Genomic DNA, 24503 nt, shown 5'->3' with positions numbered 1-24503 from the left:
CGGAGCGGGGGTCGCCGGGGAGGAAGGGAAAACCGCCGCCCGATGGGGGGCCAAAAGGGGGAAAGGAGCCCGGCCACATCCAGAGGGGCCCTCCCCCCGGGAAAAATCCCCCACCCCAGCCCGGAGCGCCGGGTCCGAAGGGGCGCAACCCTGTGGGGTCGGTCTCCGTCCGGTGGGCCTTGGTTAAGGAGGGGACCTCCCGGCGGATAAAGGACCTGAGCCACCGCACCGTCCCAGGGGATGGGGGGTTACTCACGCTGTCCTCCGGGTCCTCCGAGTCGACGGGGATGGGCTCTCCCTGCACGGACCCTAGCCGGGTCGTTTGGGAGGCTGCGGCCTCTGCAGCCGAAGGGAGGGGGGTCCCCTCTGCCGGCTGCTGCCGCCCTTCCACCGGTCCCTCCGAGGGCGAAGACCCAGGGCCCGCAGCCGGCAAAGCCGGGGCTGGCCCGGGTAGGGTGGAAGCCGGCTCTCCCTGAGGGCTGTCTTCCCTAACTAGATCCATCCCTGAAGAAGGGTTGGAGAAAAAAAAGGAGGGAAAGGAGAAGGGAGGATAGGAAATTTTTTTTTTTAAGGTAGAAAAGAAAGGTAGGGAGGAAGAGTCAGGTGAGCCAGGAGAGCCGAGGAGCCAAAATCGAAGGGTAAGCTGAAGAAGATGCGTCCTAGCAGGAGCGAGGCAGGAAGAAGACTGGGGATACAAGGGGTCACTTCGCCCATGGAGGCGGGGGGCGGCCCCTGGCCTTTGTTTCTTATCTCCCTGCCTACCAGGTGCCAAGAGGCAGAGTTACCCAATATCAAGGAGGCTCGGCTCCTTCTCTGCTGGGAAAACAGACTTCAAGAAGATGGTGAATATCCCATAATTATGAAAAGGTAAATTGGGACTGTGCAGTGAGGTTTTTCTTAAAGTGCCACACATGTATTTTCATGAAGGATACTGAAAAAAGGAACGTTGGGTACTTACCGTGACACGTTCATTTCTTGCAGAGAAGGGTCCTGGCATCCTGTAATCTGGGTTTAGCTCCTCCTATCTGCTCTTGTAGGCAGGGACTATAAACAAAAGACCGGCCCCTATATAGGGAGGAGCTAGCCCCCCTGAGCCTCAGTCAATAACAAGCCAAGTGAGTAGCAAGGTAAATCAAGGAACTGAACTTTAGTAACATCAGCTAAGGGTTAACTAGAACACCTTAGAAAAAACTAGTCCAAGAACAAACAAGAACTCAGAAAACCAATCCAGCAACAAGAAGAAGAACAAAGCAGGTCCACCAACAGGTAGGCAGGGTCGGAGGCCGCAGGCAGCACCCGGGTGGGCAGGATGCCAGGACCCTTCTCTGCAGGAAATGAACGTGTCACGGTAAGTACCCAACGTTCCTTTTCCCAGCAGAGAGGGTCCTGTCTTCCTGTAATCTGGGATTTACAAAAGCCCTCTCGAACTGGGAGGGAGGTGCTGCTAGGAGACTGTGGGCCCCGACACAATCTGTTGGAGGACCCTCCTTCCAAATGACGCCACAGTGGACTGAGACACGTCCAGTTTGCAATGTCTTATGAAGGTCGAAGGCGACTTCCATGTGGCCGCCCTGCAATGTCTGACAGGGAGGCGCTAGTGGCCAGGGCCGCAGAGGCAGATGCACTCCTGGTTGAGTGCACCATCACCCCCTCGGGTGGAGAGAGATCAAGAGTTCGGTAGCTCTCTTGAATATAAGACCTGATCCACCGAGTTGAGGCAGATAACTTGTATCCCAAAGAGCCTGGAAAAAAGGAACCGAACAACATTTCAGATGACCTTAAGGTTGAAGTCCTCTTGATGTAGATTTGAGGGCTCTGCGCACATCCAATGTGTGCCAGGTCTTTTCCAAGTCCTTCTTAGGACTGGGGCAGAATGAAGGCAGGAGAATGTCCTGTGACACCTGAAAGGCTGAGTTGACCCTAGGCACGAAGGTAGGATCTGGGCGAAGGCACACTGAGACCGGCCTAAAATATACAAGTCATTACGTACCGACAGGGCCCCAGCTCTGACACCCGTCTGGCGGAGGTAATGGCTGTGAGGAAGATGACCTTGAGGGAGAGGTGTTTGAGGAAGGCCTCCCGAAGGGACTTGCTCGGCCCAACCGTCAGCGCCTTTAAGACCGTGTTCACACCCCAAGCTGGAAAACGATGTCTGGTGGGCTGGCCCTGTTGGAAACTCCCCTCAATAGCCTATTAATGTGAGGATGGCCGCCATTCTAGTTGCTCTCGTATGGAGCAGAACCGACGTGATGGCAGACACCTGCCTTATAACCATGTTGGGTCAAGTCCCTTCTTAATGTCATCTTGGATGGACTATAGCAGGTCAGCCACTGAAAACCTGAAGCAGTTGATGAGAACTTGTCCAAGCGGTGGATTATGAGATCAATCAGAATAGAACCTGATCTAATCTGGACCTATGGCAGCTTCCAGCCTATCTCTGATCACCTTGTCAACTGGTTATAGCAATGAAGGTGATATTAAGGTGATTTCACTTGTAGCAATTAAGACTTAGCACTCTGAAAGAGGAATGTTAATGTCTGACCTCCAATTAAAATTTAAAACAATGTGCAGTTCTTTACTGGAACATCTGTGAACCTGTGTAAAATAAGACTAATCCCCTGGTTAGGCAAAGAAGACACTGGATTAACCTTTGTCTCACAGACATTGGTGAGTCCATGCAGAAGCATAGATGCACTCTGTGTTAACAGGGCATGTGGTCAGAACTAAGTCTGATTTCATCTGAGGATGAACTTGTCTAGAAGCTTCAAAAATCACCCCAACTCCATGTAGCAGACTATCATCAACCTGTATGAAGGCTGAGGGGTCTCCCGGCTGAATGAACTGCTGATTAAGGAGTCACGAAATGGGAACAGAGGGCCTGGCAAGGATAGCCCTCTGGTATCTAGTTTCAAGGAGAGAATCTTCTCCACAAAAAGATTCTGTCAAAGGAACACAAACCTAAATTTTAAATAGTATAGTGGGCCCTCGATATGTACTGGAGTTGGATTCAGGACTTTGCATGGACACCAGATCCATGGAAGTTGAAGTCACAGAAAATATAATGGCATAGTAAAACGGAGTCTCCTGTATAAAATAGTAAAATCACAGTTTGTTTGTTTTTTGGAATATATATATATATATATATATATATATATATTACAAGCTGTGGTAGCAGAAAAACAAGGCATAGGCACTGGGAAGTCCATTTTCCCAGCCTCAGAAGGCAGTGGACAATGGTGTTGTTTGGGCCAGACCTTGGCATGAAACCCAGTCAGGGATAAGACACTCACCCACACAGCAGCTAACCTTATAACCATAAAACCATAGAATCATGGAGTTGGATGAGACCACAAGGGCCATCAAGTCCAACCCCCTGCCATGCAGGAAATCACAATCAAAGCATGCCCAACAATATGCAAAGGAATTGTGTAGCTTCCTGAGACCACTAAAAGAAAGAGATTGGCAGCATGAACCTTCATGGCCTTGAGCCCAATTCATCATATGCAAGATAGACCTTGTTACAATAGGCCTATCCAAGTCAGGAAGCAGTTGAATGGCAAGCCCATCTGCAGGCATTCTTATTTAAAATGTAACTATCTAGACAAGGTAAGAGGCAATTGTGGTCTTTGTGGCAGACTCCTCAGGGCTCTGTAGGATGTCTGAATGGGATTTGAAGCAACCTCTTAGCAGAAAAAACTGACTATATTGTTTTAAAACACTCATGGAGGAGGGGGGGGGTTTCTCCCCCCCCCCCCCCGGGGGGGGGTCTGTCTGTTTGGTTTTGATAAGAGTTTTTTCTTAACCCCCTGAATTAGTGAGAACCATCTCATGGAAGAAACTGTATTTTTTAGTTTCTTCCCTTTAACAGACATCTCTCCTATGAAAGAAGGGAAGGCAAGGGGAGCCACCTCTCCTGAGGCTGACTGAGGTTCCCTGTGTTTTATAACAGGAACATAACCCTTATGACAATAAAGTGGAGCTTGGTGGTCACCTTAATCCAATATATCTATTACCTCATATGAGATGTTTTACCAAAGATCTTCAATGCATGTAAGCATTAGAGGTCTGCTGAGTGACCAGAGGCCTTCTCCTTGCTTGAGTCACCCTGTCTATTAGCATTCAAATGAATCTGAATTGTTAATGCTTATGCTCTTAATGAGAAGTACTATGGCTGATAACAGTTTGCACAAAGGAGGTAGAACCATGTGCTCATCTTATGTCTTAGGCTGTTCCAGCAAAAGCAAAAGGGCTCTGGCCCCAATGGAGACAGAGATGGAAGCCCATGAGGAAGGAAGAAAAATAATCATGTTGGCTTATGACTAGCCCCTTCCCTTGTTGAATTAGTTTCCAGGCATCTTCTCTGGCCTGGAAAAAGGAGAGGGGGGTGAGCAGAAACAGCACAACTCAAACTTCATGGGCTAACAGTAATAAAATGAACACCAGAAAAAGTTAACCAGTATCTCTTGTAAATCTGAACCCCCCAGACCTGTTGGTCTGGGGGCTCTCCCCTCCTTTATTTGCCCCATCAAGGGAGGCTGCCTGGGCAGTAGCCTCTTCCAGGCACTGAGGAAACTGCTCCTGGATTAGCAGTGACTGAAGAGCATTGCTAAACATGGGTAGATAGCTGCATATGGCCTGTAGTGTAGCCCTGATACTCACAGGGCACTTTGTTTTATTTAGGTTTGAAACAGCCCCAACTTCAAGCTGGGGTTTACAAGCTTAGCCCTTATAATCTCAGGCAGGCTTTAGTAACCTGGCTGCATGATAGAAGCTGGCTTGGTCCTCAACTCCCTTCCCACTTGCATAGGTAGCTGGGAAGGGCAGAGGGGCTGCTGTGGGACATGGCCCCCCATTTACCTGAGGTATGTCTGTATCCTGAGAAAGGGTAATCTCTGATGGAAAGGAGAGGCCAAGCGCTCAAGCTGCTCTCTCAAGAGTGACATAGTTTGGGGCAGCCAAACACAATTGGGGGTGAAGGGAACTCTCCACCCATGATATCCACAAGTGGTTTAACCCTTTTTGTTGTTGTAATTTTTTGGGAGGGAACACAGGACGATTTGTATCCATGTGCTCTCCCATAGTATCCTTGGGTTGGAAGAGACCCCAAGGGTCATCCAGTCCAACCCCATTCTGCCATGCAGGAACTCTCAATGAAAGCATAACCGATAGATGGCCCTCCAGCCTATGTTTAGAAGTGGGTGGCAGAGGCCATCCTCTCTCTGTGGAGGACATGAAGCCATATTGTGCTTTATTGTGGGATGGTCTGTGGCAGCCAAAAAAGACCATTTTAGAGTTGGAAGCTTCAGCTCCTGGTGGGCCAAGTCTAGCTTCCTTTACAGCCATGCGGCTGTACAACATATAAGAGGAGTCCTCTGCCTGTTTACACACCATCACATTATAAGAATTCAAAATGAAAGTGCAGGAGCCCTGGCAACACCACCATGTGCTTTGCAGTCTGCAAAAGGATCCCTCACACCTGTTGGGGTCCTGGGTGCTATTGGGGCCAAAGAAGGGAAGGAAGGGGAAGACCAAGTGTTTATGTCCCCATCTGCCCTCCTGGCAGAGTCCCAAACCTTATGCTAGGCATAATGCCTGCAATGGCCATGGCAGAGGCTTCATGGCCATGCCTGCCCCGAGTGAGGGCATTAGAGCTGGCAACGGTTATATGGTGGCTAGAGAGAGAGGGCCCCTGGTACTCACCTTTATCCTGTGTCTTCTGGCTGGCTTGACTCCCTGACGTTGGCCCTGTTTCAGGCTGTGCAGAGGTGATGCAGAGAAAACCCTTGCCATGGCTTTTGGCTGGCCTGTCCCCTGTACTCTGGCCCTGAATGGACTGAGCAGCGATGTTGAGAAGGGAAGTTTCCATAACTTCCGGCCAGTTTCCTCACTGATCCCTGGCCTTAAACAGGCTGGGCAGAGGTGATGCAGAAAAATCCTTTGCCATGGCTTTGGCTGGCCTGTCCTCTGAACTCTGGCTGGGCAGAGATGCTGAGGAGGGAAGTTTCCATGATCCCTGGCCTTAAACAGGCTGGGCAGAGGTGATGTGGAGAAACAGAGACATGGAGGGGAAACCCCTCACCATCTGTTCCCACGGCTCCCATGTGCTGCAATGCTGTTTGCAGAAATCTCCTGTGCTCCCACCATGAGAGGGGGCAGCTTGGAGGAGAGGGAGAGTCATTGGCAAAGCCAAGACCTTTCTCCAATCCTGGGAGCCCTTGCCATGTTAAGTCCTTCTTCATGCTCCCAAGGCAGCAAGAGAAACGAAGAGAATAAAAGGACTGGAGTGGCAGTAGTGAAGAAGCTGCAGAGCAACAGCAAACACATCGCAATGGGTCTCCCTTTGAAGCCAGCTCCCTCTGTTGAGCTGGCAGACCCTGAGCTAGGGAAGCCTGAGCTAAGGATGACCCTTAGCCAGTGCTCTTGGGGTCCTCTGCCATAGCCACCACCAAAGAAGGGGGGAAAGGCAGGAGAGAGGAGAAGGGAAGGCCAAGAAAACTATCAAACCGCTTTCGGAGAAGGAAAAACCTTGCTGGCTCAAAGAGACACATCCTGCTAGGAGCATAGGCAGGAACAAGACTGGGGCTCAGGGGGGCTAGCTCCTCCCTATATAGGGGCCGGTCTTTTGTTTATAGTCCCTGCCTACAGGAACAAATAGGAGGAGCTAAACCCTAATTACAGGAGGACAGGACCCTCTCTGCTGGGAAATATGAAGAGATAAAATACTATATAATCATACAATGCTTAATTATAAAATGCCTATACAGTGGGCCTTTGGTATCTGCTGGGGTTCCAGAACCCCCTGTGGATACCAAAATCAGTGGATGTTCAAGTTCCATTAAATACAATAGATAGTACTGTAATAAAATGGCATCCCTTATATAAATTGAAAAAATCATGGTTTAGTTTGTGGATTTATTTATTTATTTGGAATATTTTTAAGCTCTGGATGTTTGAATCCATGGATAAAGAATCAGTGGATACAGAGGGCCAACTGTACTAAGATAAGAAGTCGCAAGACAAGATTAATATCTAATCAGTGTGCTTAATATCTAATCAGTATGGTAGACACTATCTAGGATTTCAGTTCTTCACACAGAGGGTAAGGCCTCTGAGGAAAGGAACAGGAACATACATACATACATGGAATACTCTGGACATTGCTCTAAAGCTCTTGCTCCAGGCTAGCTGCGGCTTCAAGAAGACAGATTCTTATTAGTGTCTAATGTTATACCATGTTCGTGTGTATCCCATTTGACTTGAATGTTTGGGCATACCCAATAGGATTTTGGACTTGTTTTCTTCAAACTGCTGATGCCCCATTTTTAAAGAGGTTTGTCACTGGGGCTACTGTATAAAGAACATATTCACAGGCCACCTGGCAAACAGAACTAGCTGCACAATTATATGGATCTCAATTAAAAACAATTGAAGTGTAAAATAAATACAGCAGATCTTTCCCATCCATGAGGGTTCAGTTCTGCACTCCTGAAGATGGGAAAAAACATGGACACTCACACCCTATATTAATCAATGGGTGAGAATGTGCGTGTATCCATGTCAGCATGCCCATGTGCATGCGTCATCACTAAATAATGTGAGGTATGGTGATCCATGGGCATTTAAATCCACAGATTGTGAGCCTGCTGACATGGCAGGCCCATTGTATTTTAAAAACATAAATGCACCTGAGTAACTCCAACTCGTACTTCTCGGTTGACAGATCCTCCAACTTTTAACATTTCACCACCACTTTTTAAGAATCCAGATCCCCCTCGCAGAAAACCGGTGGCCATGAGTTCCAAGACTTCTTCCAGTGTAGCTCGCTTCACATTCTGCCGCATCACTTCAAGAGAAAAATAATAATGTAAAAGAATATTTTGAGAAGCACCATGCCTTTCTACAGTAATAAAGGTATTTACACAATTGATTTATTGTTTACTATCCCACCCTTCTCCTAGTATGGGACCCAAGGTAACTTATAGCAAAGATTAAAACAAAACCTATCCTATATCCATGAAAAGTAATTTATATTACAAAATTAAAAACAGTAAGTAATTCTATTAAAACACAGATTTATAACAGTTTGACATTAATTTAAAACAGTTTAAAACAATTTATCTTTAAAATAGTTTAATGTTATGAAAAGAAAAGGACAGTATCCCCATTAAAAGACTTCTTCAACAACCAGTTAACAACCAAAGGCCCAGCTTTTTATTTTTTTAAAGAAGTATTTTTATTGTCTGCCTGCAGAAAGAGACCAAATAAGGGGACAACTTGGGGCCCAAACAGACAGGCCAAAATAAAGCTGCTTCAGGTCACTTTGGAGGTATGCTGTTTAAATGATATACACATCTTAAGAGCCAGAAGCTGTGCTCCAATCCTAAGGATTTCTGTCTCAATACACCAGGGTCTGTCATTGTAAATGAATGATTTAACCTTGGCAAGCTGCAAAAACATAGAAGACAAATCCCTTCCCAACTCTAGTCCACAGTTCAAAATTGCAAAAATATATTCAACTTATGTCAGAATACATACATAATATGAAATAAAAGTACAGAATTATAATTACATATACAATTCAGTATTTAGTACCTGCTGCTTGTTTTGGTATCAGTGCTGTAGCCATAACTGTCCCCAAAAGTTTGGATACTGCAACTCGTACACCATAATTTGAGTTTTCCAGAGCCTTAAAACAAAGAGTGGCTACATTTTCTAGTTCTGCTGTCCACATAAATACAGCTTCATTTTGTAGTTCCAGTAAGCACTAAAAAATAAATAAATAAATAAATACCAAGGATTGTTAACACTGGTAAATGCGTATCTATACAGCACTGGAATACTGCCAAAACTATTAATTCCTGTCATCATTTATCCCTGTTGGTTTGTGCATGGTGGCATAATCACTTCAGAACTTTTGAAAAATGTAGAGTAAAATCTGTGTTTATACTTTCTGGAAAATGTGAGTTTAATCTAATGTTATTGCTAAATTTAGACAACAAGATAGAAACATTAATTCCTTTCCAAACACACTTCAACAATTTTCAGTTTTAAAATGTAGCATTGTATGGGGTCCTGTCCAGCCACCTCCAACCTTATAATTTCAGATCTGCCATATAATCTTTCTAGCTCCTTCACAACAAAAAATAAGGGGTTTTGGCCAAATTCTCTACTAAAATAAAAGTTTCCGTATTTGAATAGATAAGGAAGTTTTACATTGTGAAGTCAAAGGCTTTCATGGCCGGCATCCATAGTTTTTTGTGGGTTTTTCGGGCTATGTAGTCATGTTCTATAAGAGTTTATTCCTGACATTTCACCAGCATTTTTGGCTGGCGTCTTCAGAGAATGCCAGCCACAGATGCTGGCAAAATGTCAGGAATAAACTCTTATAGAACATGGCCACATAGCCGGAAAACCCACAAAAAACTATGAAGTTTTATATTGTTGCCTTAATAGCATTCTCTCTTCAGCAAGAGAGACAACAGCTATTTCTTGTCATTTACAACCCAATTACAAAGATTTATTATCCATTGTAAGATTTGAATCCGAAGACCAATTGACAGAGAAGCCAACTACCAGACCACATCAAACCTTTCAACAATGATCAGTGTTACATCCAGCAGGAGCCCTCGCAGCACAGTGTTTAAGTGCCTGTACTGCAGCCACAAAGTTGTGCGTTTGATCCCAGGACTCATTTCATAGCTCAGTAAAATAAGTACCCAGCTTGCTGGGGGCAACTGGCTTCAGATTGTAAACCACTTAGAGAGTGCTGAGTTCACTATTAAGTAGTATAGGAATGTAAATTCTATTACCATTGCTGTCCAGCAATGGCCTTTGCAACAAGCAGAGCAGTGCTGACCCCAAGTACCAATACTACACAGTCTAAAAATATTAAAACAAATAATAAAGACATCTGAAAACTGCAGAGAACCAAAACAAATGTTTCTATAGTATGCAATAGAAAAGAGGTCCTACCTTAGCTACTGCACATCGAACAGCCATGGCTCTGTCTGTCAGGAGAGATCTAGCATTTTTGTAAATATCACGGTGGCAAGAAGCTGCTGCACCACCCAGCCCGCTTAAGACTTTTTGTAAACTCATTAATATTTCACTCCGGCCTTGTGACTATAAAAATGCAGTGGAAACATAGAAGCAAAAGAAAGAGAAAGAGAAATTATAAACAAATTGTTTTGTAACTCAACTAATATTGGGGATTATAATGACATGGCATGCTTATTTCTTCAAGACTTTAATCATAAGAATAAATTGGCATACCGAATGTTCTCAAACAACAGTATACTTCATTAATTATAAAATCTTAAGAGTTGGAAGAGACCACAAGGGCCATCTAGTCCAGCTCTCTGTTATGCATGAATATACAATTACAGCACTCCTAAAAATAGCCCATCTAACATCTGTTTAAACACCCCCAAAAATGAAGAGTCCACCACACTCCCAGCCAATTTATGCAACTGTTGAACAGCTGTTACAATAAAACAGTTCTTTCTAATGCTCAGAATGGGGCTTGTGCTTGCGGCACGTATGCCACGTGTGCACACGCCATTCAATAGATTGCAGCACAGCTTCTGCGTAAACCAAAAACCACGTATGGCACACCTGTGTATGGAGTGGGCGTGCTGTACTTGCTATTGCAATGTAACTGATGTTTAACTTATGGTCTACTAAGATCTCTAAATCGTTTTCACATGTACTGCTTTCAACCATCCTATACGCATGCATTTCATTTTTCATGCCTAGATATTGTTGTGTGCCTTCAAATCATTTCCAATTTATAGTGACCCTAAGGTGAATCTATTACAGGGTTTTCTTGGCAAGATTTCTTCAGAAGAGGATTTGCCTTTACCTTCCGCTGAGAGTATGTTTTGCTCAAGGCTTCCATAAGCAGGGAATCGAACCCTGATCTCCAGAGTAGTAAACCAGTGCTCAAACCACTGCACCGTAGTGGTGTGGTATCTCCATTTAAATTCATTTTGTTAATTTTGGCCCAGTTCTCCAATCTGTCAAGCTACAGTACTTTTGAATCCTGTTGCTGTCCCCTGGGGATTTAACTACACCCCCTAATTTGGTGTCACCTGCAAATCTGACTCCAGCAAAGCCTTTGACTGCATAGAGCATGAAAGCCTATGGAATGCCCTTAAAGACATGGGAGTGCCAACACATCTGATAGTCCTGATGCAGAATCTGTACTCAGGACAAGAGGCTACTGTCAGGACATAATGGCCAAGATCTGCTTCAATCAGCAAAATTGCTTCTGTCAACATGATCAGGAGATGGGATCTTACCACCCACCATACACTCTTATGCACTTCAAAAACCTGCTCTAGGGGCAGGAGAAACATCTACATCCCATTTCCAAGCCATACCATACAGAGTGGCTTTGATGTTGTCTCTGATGTAACATTGTTGCAGACCTTATGTATTAAACTATGGCGGGGTACAGACCGCCGCTTTGCGGCGGTCCACCGCCGCCGCCATTTGCTCCGCGCGGGAGCCGCAGCAGCCAAACCGCGCGACTCCCGCGCGGAGCAAAAAAGAAGCTCCATTTCGGAGCTTCTTTTTGCGGCGCCTCAATGACGTCGCGAGGCGCCTGGCGCGGACTCGCGACGTCATAGGCGCCGCGACACGTCTGGACGCTGTGCGTCCAGTACGTAAAGATGGCGGCGCCCATGTAGAAGGGGCGCCGCCATCTTGTACGTATACAATACGTACTAGGGTTAGGGGGGTGCGGAAGCACCGCCCCTTCCTAACCCTAGTACGTATTGTATACGTACTAAATGGCGGTTTGTATCCCGCCTATATTTGCCAAATACATCCTTTCCACCCACCCACCTACCCCCAAACCCAACATCTGATAAATGTGTATGTTAGGAAGAAGACTGCCAGTTGTTTTTTTAAAAAAATTCAACTTGCTATGAAATTTCTGTCTACTCAAAATCACACTTTGAAATACAAAAGAATACAGAACCAGTAAAGATAATGAATAAATAATGTTAACAAGGAAGTGCTAAAACACAATTACATCTTTTGTTTGAATCAACTAGGTTTCCTCAGTTTCCAATTTAAACTAATAGCAGCAGATACAATTTTTCAATCTGAACTATATGGCAAAATGAAGGAAAGAGAACAGATTAGCCACAAACTGTTTTGAAAAAAAATTGTGGGCTTTTTCAGGCTATGTAGCCATGTTCTAGAAGAGTTTATTCCTGACATTTCAACAGCATCTTCTCTGAAGATGCCAGCCAGATGCTGGTGAAACGTCAGGAATAAACTCTTCTAGAACATGGCCACACAGCCCAAAAAAACTGACAAAAAACGATGGATGCCGGCCATGAAAGGCTTCGGCTTCACATGTTTTGAAAGTTTTGATTAAGTCCTTAACTGATGTAGTTAACCTGCTGTAAAATGGATAATGTCTGTTAACCAAACATGGAAAGAAAGTGAATATGTAAGACATTCTTAAACATTACTTTCACTCACCTCAGCACTTTTCAAGGATTTTAATAGATTGTTAACTGTTTCTGGAAAAGAACTGCCCAGCATTCTCCCCATCTTTTCATAAAAGGCTCCAACACATGCCACTGCAGTGCTACAAAAAAGCAAAATAATTACTAGCATTGTCCACTGAGTATCATACAGGTAAATTTGCGCATTTGATTAAAGGATAAATATCTTCAGGCAAGGATGGGCAGATTTATGCAATGCACAAACTCTGGTGAAAATGCAGAGAATTCAAACTTACATCTTGCCTATAGAGAAAAAATTAGAAATGAATTGGCAACAATTCAGAAGAATTAACAATAAGGTGACAAGTAAAACAGACATTTCAGAACAATTTCACAAACAGTTTTGAGTCTCATGATTTACTCCATCTTTCACCCACAGAATGACTCACATTACTCACATATTTCAAAATGCACCATAGGGGAGCTTGCCTTGTACGAATTTGAGTTTAAGGCAAGCCCAGGAGGAGAAAATGGCGTGTGCAATACAGGAATGCATGTGGGCATGCCACCATTGAAACCAATGGTATTTGAGCATACATGTTTTTTTCCCATATGCGAGAGATGCGTGTGTGTGTGTCCAGAACGGATCCCTGCATATCAAAAGGACTCACTGTAAGTATAATTTGTTATCCAAATAAAGTTTGGCAAAATACATACAACAGGGCAACCCTGAATGGCCTATTGTCTCCAGCATTGGAACACTTATAGTCTTTTCCTCCAAATATATGGACAATATCCTTAAATCATATGCCACCAACACCCCTAACTATGTGAGGGACACCATGGACTTCCTACAGAAGATACAATCCATCCACAAACTTCTAGGAAACACCACCTTAGCCACTATGGATGTGGAATCCCTGTACAGCAACATCCCACACAAAGATGGACTATAAGCCATCAGGAACATCCTTCCAGATGGGAACCTATTCGACATAGCCACTAAGGTCTGCCAGTTTGTTCTCACACAGTTACTTCACCTTTGATAACAACGTATATCTTCAAGGTAATGGCACTGCCATGGGCACACGCATGGCACCACAATATCCCAATATCTTCATGGCTGACCTAGAATACGCTTCCTTAACACCTGCACCCAGAAACTACTCATCTACATGAGGTACATTAATGATATCTTCATAATTTGGACTCATGGAGAGGACTCAATCAAGACATTCCACCAGAGTTTGAACAACTTCCACCTCGCTATCAGCTTCAGCCTGGAACTATCTACTGAACAAGTTCACTTTCTGGACACCACGGTACAGCTACAAAATGGACAGATAAGCACCACACTGTATCGCAAACCCACTGCACCGCTACACATACTTACACGTCTCCAGCTTCCACCCTGAACACACCACTAGATCCATAGTCTACAGTCAAGCCTTCTGACACAATCGCATCTGCTCAGACCCACAAGACAGGGATGCAAAACTCAAGGAATTACAACAAACATGCCTCAAACTATAGTACCCATCTCATGAAGTGAAAAAAACAAATAAATAAGACAAGACGTGTATCCAGGACTAATTATTACAGAACAAATTGGAGTGAAATGAGAGAACCCCACTAGTGGTAACATACAGCTCCCAACTGGGACCACTCAGGCACATAATCAACAAACTCCAACCCATTCTGGACAATATAGGCACATTACAGACCGCCTGAAAGTGGCGGTCTGCCGCCGCCACCATTAGTGCCGCCGAGGAGCCCCAGCGGCCAAACCGCGAAGCTCCCCAGCGCCACAAAAAAGAAGCGCCAAAATTGCGCTTCTTTTCGCGCCCCAGAAGTGGCGGCGCAAGTGTAGAACAGGCACCGCCATCTTGTACATCCTCAGGACGTACTAGGGTTAGGGGCGTGCGTAAAGCACGCCCTTTCCTAACCCTAGTATGTCCTGAGGACGTACTTTATGCCCGTTTGTAATGGGCCATAGCCACTCTTTCAAGGGCTCTTGGTGGCAGACCTTTATTCGCCAATAGACAGTCTCCAAGCCTCAAACAGGTACTCACCTACAGGACGACACAGATGGTGACACAGGTACCAAGCCTTGCCACAAACCAAGATGCCAACTCTGCCCACACATTTATCCAGGAAATGTCATTACAAAACCTAATGGTATCACCCACAATATTAGGGGGGCCTTCACGTGCTCATCCTCCAATGTGATCTATGCTATACTGTCTCAGCAATGCCTTTCAGCACTCTACATTGGGCAAACAGGCCAGTCCCTGCACCAGAGAATAAATGGATATAAATCAGACTTCAGGAAGGGGAACACACAAAAACCGGTGGCAGAACATTTCAGTCTCCCTGGGCATTCTATCTCAGACCTCAGAACAGAGGTAATTGAAAAGAAGAACTACAAAGGTAGATTGGAAAGAGAAACACCTGAATTGGAATTAATCCACAAACTACAGTCCCTCAGAAATGGATTGAACAAAGACAATGGTTTCATGATACATTACACTTACTTCAACACTATCTGACCCCATTCTAATGGGGGTGCCCTACATTCATCTATTGCCATCATCACAGGCTAGTCCCACTGCAAAACTAGATCTGTCAGTTCATCTCCATGCACAAAGTTCAGTTTGCTATGTCTTTGTGCACTAATGAACATCAGCAACTTTATTTTCTATACATAAAGGATTTCTAATTTGAACTGACATCCTCACATACTAATGGCATATTTATGTCTGTGTCTGGTTTCCGCTCCACAAAATGCATCTGAGGAAGTAGAGTTTGGTCTAGGAAAGCTCATGCTGCCAATCGCTTTCTTTCAGTTAGTCTCAAAGGTGCTACAAGATCTTTTTATGTACTGATTCTACAGACTAATACATCTATATCTTTGCTTTTCTTACTTGTTACAGTACTCATAATAAGCTATTACAGTACTTACAGTTTGGTTGGTAAGTAGGCAGAAGTATCATCTTTACTTTTGATAATGTCGTTGCACTTATCAAGAGTCTGAAATACAGTAAAGGTGTCTCCAATGCTGTACAGAGCAGCAAGATTTTTAGCAAGTAATTTCCGGGTAGGTGGCCCAGGAGAACTGCTGATAAGACCAGTTAACTGTTCAACAAGCTTTTTTTGTTTTTCTTTTACATCCGTCTGTTTAAAAAAAATTCAGATTTCTCAGTTCTGACAGCTACATCTCAAAATACAAATGTTTAGTTCTGTTAGCTGACTGCTATTCACCTGTATAGATGAATACTGGAGGAAATTTGCACAATATTTTTGGTTAGTACAGGTTATGTCTTATTCGAAATGCTTGGGGCCAGTAGTGTTTTGGATTTCGGTTTTTCAGATCTTGGCATATTTGCATATACAGTCCACCCTACCCTTACGCGGGGAATCCATTCCCCCCCTGCCCACGGAAGGGAAGAAATGTGGATGCTCAAGCCCCATTCAAGTGAATGGGGCTTGTGCCCGTGGTGGCATGCGCACCATTGCTTCTTCCGGTCCGCAGTATGCTGGAAGCTGCGTAAGAGGCGCCCGTGTATGACGTAGGCACACTGTACATAATGAATATGAGACCCAAGTGTAAATATGAAAATCACTTATGTTTCATAAACACTTTATACACATACCCTAAAGGTAACTTTATACCTAATATTTTTAGTAATGTTGTGCATAAAACAAAGTTTATGTACATTGAACCATCAGAAAACAAAGGTGCTACTATCTCAGCCACCCATGTGGGCAATTTTGGTTTTGGAATATTTCGATTTCAGAATTCTGGATAAGGGAGACTCAACTAGTTATCTTACTTTACATGAAGATGTGCTGGCATCATTAGATGATGGTTCATTAAGCAAAGTCAATATTGGTTTTCTGCACTGCCCATTTACTTGACGTTTCCTCAAACCTAATGATACAATTTTACTTAGAAAGAAATTACAACTCATGGCTTAGCAAGCTATTCACCTTAAATCAATGGTTTATCATATGAAACAAAGAAAAAAGTTCAAAATATCAGTTACTGAGATGCATTGTGGGTTCATACTCCTCCCAGTGCAGAAGAGTTAGATCCTGAACAAACAGGCCAAAATAAAGCTGCTTCGGGTCACTCTGCAGGTATGCTGTTTAAATGCTGCATGTGTCCTAAGAGGCTAGAAGCCACGCCAAAGCCATGCTCCAGTCCTAAGGACCAGAGCACAGCTTTGGCACAGCTTCTGGCCTCTTAAGATGCGTGTGTCATTTAAACAGCATACCTCCAAAGTGACCCGAAGCAGCTTTATTTTGGCCTGTCTGTTTGGGCCCTTAGAGTCAGCAGGACTTACTTCTGTGTAGAGGTGTATAAGACTGTGCTGGTCACAGACCAACAAGGCAACACAAAGGTTTTATATATCTCAGTAAGACATTTTTGGCTGTTTGCAGTGTTCAAGTGTATCCCAGCCTGTTTATATTATTGAAGAACAAACATAAAAATAAAAGCAAAAAGGAAAAATGAAAATATACCTTGTTAGCAGCTACAAGGACTTTGTCAAGAAACCTCAGCCATTCAAAAATGAAAACTGGTCGCTTTGCTTCTGTGATCTGAGCCAAAGCCTCTTCATTTAATAATAAACTGTGAGCTAGCTCCATGGCTGGCTAAATTAATTTTTAACAACTTCACTTATTTCCTATTATAGAAAAAGAAAGAACATATAATAGAACAACAGATGTTATTATTTACTTTTTGTCCTAGTGGCAGTTTACGAAAAAAACTCATCATTTAACTAATGGCATTTACACTATATCTCAGTGGGCAAACAACATAAATCAATTGCACTGGTACATCAGTATTTAGGACTATCTATCCACATGTTACAAAGGTCAAGTTTGACAAGTCCCAAACAGTTTACTATTTACAATGGAAATGGGGATGGGTGGGATGGAGAAGGGAGAGAATTTGTAATTCTTTTACTGTACTACATGGACACCTTAGCCTAATTACAAAGTTTGTTCCAAAGATTTTCCAGAAAGTGATTGTTCAGATTTGGAAAAAAATAAGGACGTGGTTAGAACAGGAGCAGTACAAGACAAAAGGGACAAGGCAAAGGGAAAATAATTTCTGGGGAAAGGAGATTTTTGAATGGACAAAATAAAATCAAAGGTACCAAAGCATGAACCAATTTATTTTATTTTTTTACTGAATAAAAGGGTCATACTGCTGGAATTTCACTAAGAGAGATAGTCTGGAGGTAAAAGACTGAATATGAAGCTGTGGGGAGGAGAAGCAGGCAGAACTGAAGAGAGAGCTGTTTGGTTTTAAATTAATTTACAGAGCATTTTTCATTTGTTTTTAAAAGCTTTTATCGATTGATTGTTTTAAATATATTTACACATCATGAATCATCTTGGGGTGCCCTGACAGGCTAAGAAACAATATATAAATACTTTAAATAAGAATAAATGAGCAGATATCAATGCTCTCAATGGAAAAGGCCAGTGAACAAAGAGAAGAGGACTAGCCAGAAATGATGAGATGCTTGGACATATTGAACCTGGGATAAGCAATGAAACACCCAAGCAAAACTATCAGAGATACAAGTTTGGATGCAGGAAGAAAGTTCTGGGGTAGAAAAAAGCAGCTAGGTGTCATCACCATTTTAGAACCAAAAGCTATGAAATGTGATGAGATTTATGCAAACATGAAGTATCTTGACAGAAATGTCTGGAGCCCAGTAAGATTCTAATTAAGAGACACTTTAAAAACAAAGCTTCTTCTGTGAAAAAGGCTGGAAGACAAATAGCTAAGGAGAGAACCACGAACACTTAGGACATAAAGTGACACAAGCAAGAGACTAATCAACTGTATCCAAATCTGTAGAAAGGGCAAGAAGGATGAGGACTGGACAAAGACCATGGAGTTGACAATGAAACCACTGGCGATTTGCCATGGAAGGATGCTCAGTGTAGGAAATAAAAGCCAGATTAGAGGCATCAAAGGGCGAGTTCAAAAAGAGAGAGAGGATGGGAGTAAACAATATGCTTCAGGAGTCTGGAGAAGGGAAACTGTGTGGTATCATATCATAGAATCATATCATGTGTGGTAATTAGATATAAAACACATGTCAATACAGGTTTTTTTGAGAATGGAGGAAATATGGTGTGTTTGAATGCTCAACTGCGGGAATGGCTAACAATATGATAGAGAGGTGAGATAACAGCCTGGGAGATAGCACAGAAGTGGGGATAGATTCATGAGGACACATGGGAGATACGGGGGTAACTGGGTCAAAGGTGATGGATAAAAGAAGAGGGGGTTGAGGGTGAACATACTGTTTCCTCCTCCACCAAGGTGCATGTCAGCTTGCAACAATAACTGTTCTATAGTGCATTGATGGTTTTTATCTCTTACATAGTCCACCAGTGTCTCCTAAAAAGTGGAGATAACACAATATATGATGCCTGAAGAATTTCTCTCTGAGGTGTTAATTCTGGAGCAGTCATTAACATGGAGGTTATGTATGAACATGGCCTTTTGAGGAATGGCAACCTTTGCAAAGGACACCAAATCCATCCTCCTTTTAGATTCTTCACAATGCTGTTGGTGTCTGGGGTGTTTGAATGCTGGTGGTAACACAGTATTTTGATAAGTGTGTACTGGAAGAGAAGTTTTTAAAATATATATTTTACATAGATATATATATATATAGCCCTAAATCCATAAGAACAGATGAGATGGGGAATATTAAAGACAACATGGAACTCAATCACTGATGGCAGCAATTAATAGCTATTACAAGAAACCAGTCAGACATCAGTTATATAAAATCCCAACATAATTGTATTTATAACTGTAAGCCTATGACATCCTTCACAGGGATCCATGCCATGCTAAAATAATATATTCTTGTATATTATCATTTATGTGTGTAATAAAACGTGTCATGGTTTGTTGTGTCAGTTTTTTCATTAATATAAATATAGTTTGTTCGCCCATTTTTAAAGTAAATATTTAAAATCCTTTTCCAAGTCAATTTTAAGCCTTGCTTCCCTTCCAAGTCATAGTTTTATTCTGAATTCCTGACTGCAGTCTCAGGGCCTGAACAGACAGGCCAAAATAAAGCTGCTATGGATCATTTTGGAGGTATGCTGTTTAAATGATGCATGCGTCCTAAGAAGCCGGAAGCTTTGCCAAAGCCATGATCCAGTCCTAAGGACTGGAGTGTAGCTTTGGCACAGCTTCTGGCCTTTAAGGTACGTGTGTCATTTAAACAGCATACCTCCAAAGTGACCTGAAGCAGCTTTATTTTGGCCTGTCTGTTCAGGCCCTCTATACTGGTTAATGACTGAGCCAAGGTATAGGAAATCTTTGACTATTTCAGTGTCTTCACTATCAACTTATGTAAATCACCTGTGGTCATGAGTTTCTGGTTTCTTAATGTTCAGCTGTAAATCTGGCTTTGCACTTTTTTCCTTGACTTTCTTCAGTAATCATTCCAGATATTTCATTGTTGTTGCGTACTGTCAAGTTGTTTCCAACTTATGCCACTCCTAAGCTGAACCTATCATGGGGTTTTCTTGGCAAGTTTCTCCAGATGGGGTTTGCCATTGCCATCCTTTGAGGCTGAGAGAGTGTAACTTATCCAAGGTCACTCAGTGGGTTACATGGCTGGGCCGGGCTTTGAACCCTGGTCTCCAAAGTCCAACACTCAAATCACTACATCACAATGGCTCAAAGGCAGTTAATAACTTAATAACAACTGTCTTCTACTTTACCAAATATTACTGTCTTTTCTAAAGAGTCATGCCTTTTCATCAGATGCTCAAATTACGACCGCCTCAATTTAGTCATCTTGGCTTTTAAGGAGAATTCAAGCTTGATTTCTTCAGGGACCGTTTATTTTGTCTTTTTACCAGTCCACCAACCTTAAGAGTTATCTATGCCCCATCCTTTGGCCACCTCAGTGATAATAAGGGTGCCAAGGGGACAAAACAAGAAGCCTCTCCCTCTGTCCCTGACCCGCTCTCTGACAGGGCGGCCAGATGTCCTCCTTTTCCAGGACATGTGCTACATTTCAGCCTCCTGTCCAGGAGGGATTCCAAAAGGTCCTCCATTTTGAGCAACACTAAGAAGCATAGATTTACATGTATATATAGGCAGCAGGGTGACCAGTCTTGGCCCTCCTCTTCCCTTTCACCCTCCTGTCCAAAGGGTCCTTTATTTTGAGCAGGGCCAAGGAGAAGAAGCATGGATTTAGGAGTGCTTTCAGCTTTCCCCAAATGGCTATATCCCCCATTTGTTTTTGTCTTGGGCATCCTCCATGTTGTCCTCCTCCTCTTGGGTCTCCCTCTCCCCTGAAGCTGGAACCAAGCATCCCCTCCGCGAAGGCGCCCCAACCCGCCCTAATTTGGCCCTCCTCGCCCCCCGTAGCAGCTGCGGCTGTACGTCTCCCATACGCATATGAATATACCCCGGGGCCTGCCCCTCACAAACCCACCTTCACCGGCAGTTGCTGCTGAGGGAGGCAGCCGTGGCGCTGGACCGAGAGGGACCTGAGCCCTCCGTCGCCATAGCCCAGGATGGCAACCGACCTTCCTCTCCCTCAGCGCCGGCTGAGGCGCATGCGCAATGGCCACCCAGGAAGCGCGACAGTGCGGGCGCGCATGCGCACTTGGCTCGAGCCGGGAAATGGCGGTTCTGTGAGGAGGAGAAAGGAAAGGTTTGTTGGTTGGGAGGGAAATAACCCAGTTGGGTGCCGCTTGGAAAGGCTTCCGTGGGATGGAGCCCTGAGACTCAGAGGGCTGCCTTAAAGAGCATTGCTGTATGTCCAAAGCCCAGAGCAGGGGTCCCCAAACTGTGCTCTTTGAGGGGCTTCGCACTTCAGCTCCAGAGGCCTCGGCGACGGTGGCCAGTAGCCTGGGATTTTGGGGGGGAGCTGAAGTCCAGAGGCCCCTGAAAGGGCACAGCTGGGCACCCTTGGCGTAAGAGGCGCCCTCGGTTGGAGAGCAGGAGGGACGCCAGTCCCAACAGGGACCACACTTACTTCAGCCGGACAGCCAGGCTGAGTCCAATAGCATTTATTTACCACTGGACTCCGCCTTCTCTGGTTCGGCTGCATGAGGCCGGGATGCCAGCTCCTAGCTGCCAGCCCTACTCTGTAAGTGCTCTTACAACTGGGGCTGGGGCACAGGACCCCCGTGGACCCCCAGACAACGAAAGCACCAAGCCTTTACCTGAGAGAGCGCCTCTCTAGGGATATCTAGGCCCTTCAATGCCAGACATTGATCACAGAAGTGCCCTGCAGTTGCTACAGATGCCTAGTGGAGTGTTCCCTCTGGGAATCTCTAGGTCCTCCAGTGCAACCTTTGAGTAAAGTTGGCCATAGAGTTGTGCTGGAGGACCTAGATATTCCTAGAGAGGACACATTAATAAAGTCTGTGAGTAATCAAAGCTGCAAAAGTCAAAGCTACAAATGTGGAGGGACGATGATCTATCCCCCCCTTTCAGCTCCTGCTCTGATTCCACAACAAACTACAGTTCCCAGAATTCCATAGCATTGAGCCATGGCAGTTAAATTGGTGTCAAATCAGATTATTTCCATTTGGAAGAGACAACAGTTTAGACATTCGGAAAAAACTTTACTTTTGGTGCATTCTAAAAACTAATAAAATATCATTCATTGATAGGCAAAACGGTTGGAGCTGAATATTGATACAAATCATGGATGATCCAGAAGAAGACTATATGTCTGATTCCTTCATTAATATCAAGTAAGTAGGTTGTTTTTCTAAATGTATGTGCTCATTATTGCCTAGTAAATATGCTGTTTTTTGTCAAAATGGCTTTGTGCATTTCAGATGCTCAATAAATATTGGGTATCAGACAATCTTTGGTAAAAGGTCTTGCTAATATGCCATACAGTGGTACCCCGGGATACGAATGTGCCGCCTTACGAAATTTCCGGGTTATGAAAAAAATCCATTGAAAAAAAACTGTTCCGGGTTACGAAGGTTATTTCGGGTTACGAAAAATTTTTTGGTGCTTTTCGGCGCTTTTTCGCACGAAATCGCGGCTTTCGCTATTAGCGCCTATGGCTTTTTCGGCTTACGAAGATTTTCGGGTTACGAACGCGGCGGCGGAACGAATTAAATTCGTAACCCGGGGTACCACTGTACTTCAAACTGATAAATGCCTAAAACAACTCTGAGGAAAACAATTAATAGGACTTTCTTGCTCTTATTCCTCAAATACATCTCACAAATGTATCTATTATATTTTTGAGCCATTAGCACATTTAGCTCTTGACTTATCCACTTCCTCTACTTCCCCTCCTATCCATCCCTGTCCATGTGTTTGAACTTTCTCATCCCAGTTCATCTGTTTGAAGGCTTTTCAGTATCTTGTGTAATTTCCTTTTCTACATACACTTCCTAAATAGTTTAGGTTCCACATTGCTAACACTTAAGTAGCTTAATTATTATTCAGAAGCAAAGGAAATAGACAAAGGAAAAGCACTTGCCAACATAACACAGTGGTGACTTTTAGGGAATCATCCAGGTCTTTGTAAAGCATCATATATGAGGCTGTGGAAAAGCACTGTGCCCTCTCTTGTTGCTCCTCCTCCTGTTGCATGCCAGTTTCAGTGTTACATTAAGCAAGAGTTAACACCATTCGAATGACCATTGTACACCTTACGCTCCAGATTCAGGGAGTTACTTGAAATGAACATACTACCCTGTCTTACCGATTTTGGAAGCTAAGTAGGGTTGAATGAAAGACCACCAGAGAATATCAGTCATTTATAGGTAGGGCTAGGAAACAATTGTCTCTGAAACGCTGAGAGCCATTGTCAGTCAGATTTGATGTACTGAGCTAGATGGACCAGTGATCTAAATCTGTACATGGCAGCTTTCTGTGACCCCCTGTTTGGATCTAATAGGGAACAGGTACTAGGAAAAGAAAGAGAGAAAGATAGTTGGTTTAGTCTTTGTTCATCTAGATGTGTCCATATTATTATCTATCTATCTATGTTAGTAACTCATATCCAATTTGAAGGACTCAATATTTGCTCACAAAGTGGTTGGTTATGTACCTTCAAGTTGTTTCCGGCTTATGGTTACCGTAAGGCAAGCCAATCACAATCTTAACAAGAATGGTTCACAGGGGGTTTGCCTCTACCTTCCTCTGAGGCTGAGAAAGTGTGACTTACCCAAGGTCACCCAGTAGGTTTCCATGGCCAAGCCCTAGTGTCCAGAGTTGTAGCTGTAGTCTAGCGCTGGCTCTCACACTCACAGAATAGACATATCAAAACCAAGATTGTCAACAATTTACCAAATCTAATCTAATAATTGTGTTAATACGTGTATAAAAATGCATTTCAGACAGGAATTTGTCCTTTATAGTCTATAATTCATTGATGCTTTACTTTTTGCTCAGCCAGGATGTCAGGCCAGGAATGCCGTTGCCAAGGCGGGTGAAAGAAACATTTAAGAAAGAAGAAAAACAAAAAGAAGCCAATGAAAAAAGTAAGCAGAAAAGTATAAAAGAGCAGGAAAAAGAACAACGTGACACCGTCTTAAATATTGCATTGGGCAATGAAAATAAAGGCTTTGCTATGCTTCAGAAGATGGGCTACAAAACTGGGCAGCCTCTTGGCAAGAGCGGTGAGTTTCTCAATGTGAATTTTCAAGATGTAAAAGTAATACGGTTACAGTGTCTGGTGTTCCATCACAAGTAGGAAATGTGGCATTCCCCACAGGAGCCCTGGTGGCGCAGTGGTTAAATGCCTGTACTGCAGCCATTCACTCAAAACCACAAGGTTGCGAGTTCAAGACCAGAAAAAGGGCCCAAGCTCAACTCAGGCTTGCATCCTTCCGAGGTCGCTAAAATGAGTACTCAGACTGTTGGGGGCAAATTAGCTTACTTGCTAATTAGCTTACTTGCTGTTCACCGCTATGATCTTTGGAATAGCGGTACTGTATATAAATAAAACAAATTATTATTATTATTATTATTATTATTATTATTATTATTATTATTATTAT

The 24503-nt window shown here is 43.6% G+C and overlaps 2 protein-coding genes across 4 annotated transcripts in view; one reads left to right on the top strand and one right to left on the bottom strand.

Annotated features, from left to right (window-relative positions):
* Positions 1-21078, bottom strand: part of HEATR5B (HEAT repeat containing 5B) — a 77255-nt gene extending 56177 nt beyond the window's left edge. The window contains 7 exon segments of the mRNA XM_042451727.1: positions 7686-7843; positions 8593-8764; positions 9973-10122; positions 12496-12604; positions 15424-15635; positions 16986-17149; positions 20957-21078. Of these exon segments, the coding sequence (XP_042307661.1) occupies positions 7686-7843; positions 8593-8764; positions 9973-10122; positions 12496-12604; positions 15424-15635; positions 16986-17111 (927 nt within the window). The 5' untranslated portion in view covers positions 17112-17149; positions 20957-21078.
* The window catches only part of GPATCH11 (G-patch domain containing 11), a 12528-nt gene continuing 9088 nt past the window's right edge, over positions 21064-24503 (top strand). For 2 of the 3 annotated variants that reach the window (XM_042451740.1, XM_042451760.1), the window contains exons 1-3: positions 21064-21178; positions 22146-22229; positions 23896-24122. In XM_042451740.1, coding sequence (XP_042307674.1) covers positions 22180-22229; positions 23896-24122 — 277 coding nt within the window. In that variant the 5' untranslated portion in view covers positions 21064-21178; positions 22146-22179. The remainder of the gene's footprint in view (positions 21179-22145; positions 22230-23895; positions 24123-24503) is intronic. The other variant, XM_042451750.1, reaches the window with a different exon arrangement.

Source organism: Sceloporus undulatus, chromosome 1 (assembly GCF_019175285.1).
Source record: "Sceloporus undulatus isolate JIND9_A2432 ecotype Alabama chromosome 1, SceUnd_v1.1, whole genome shotgun sequence".
NCBI classification, from domain to species: Eukaryota; Metazoa; Chordata; class Lepidosauria; order Squamata; family Phrynosomatidae; genus Sceloporus; species Sceloporus undulatus.
Note: the sequence above shows the minus strand (reverse complement) of the source record. Positions and strands in the feature narration are given on the sequence as shown.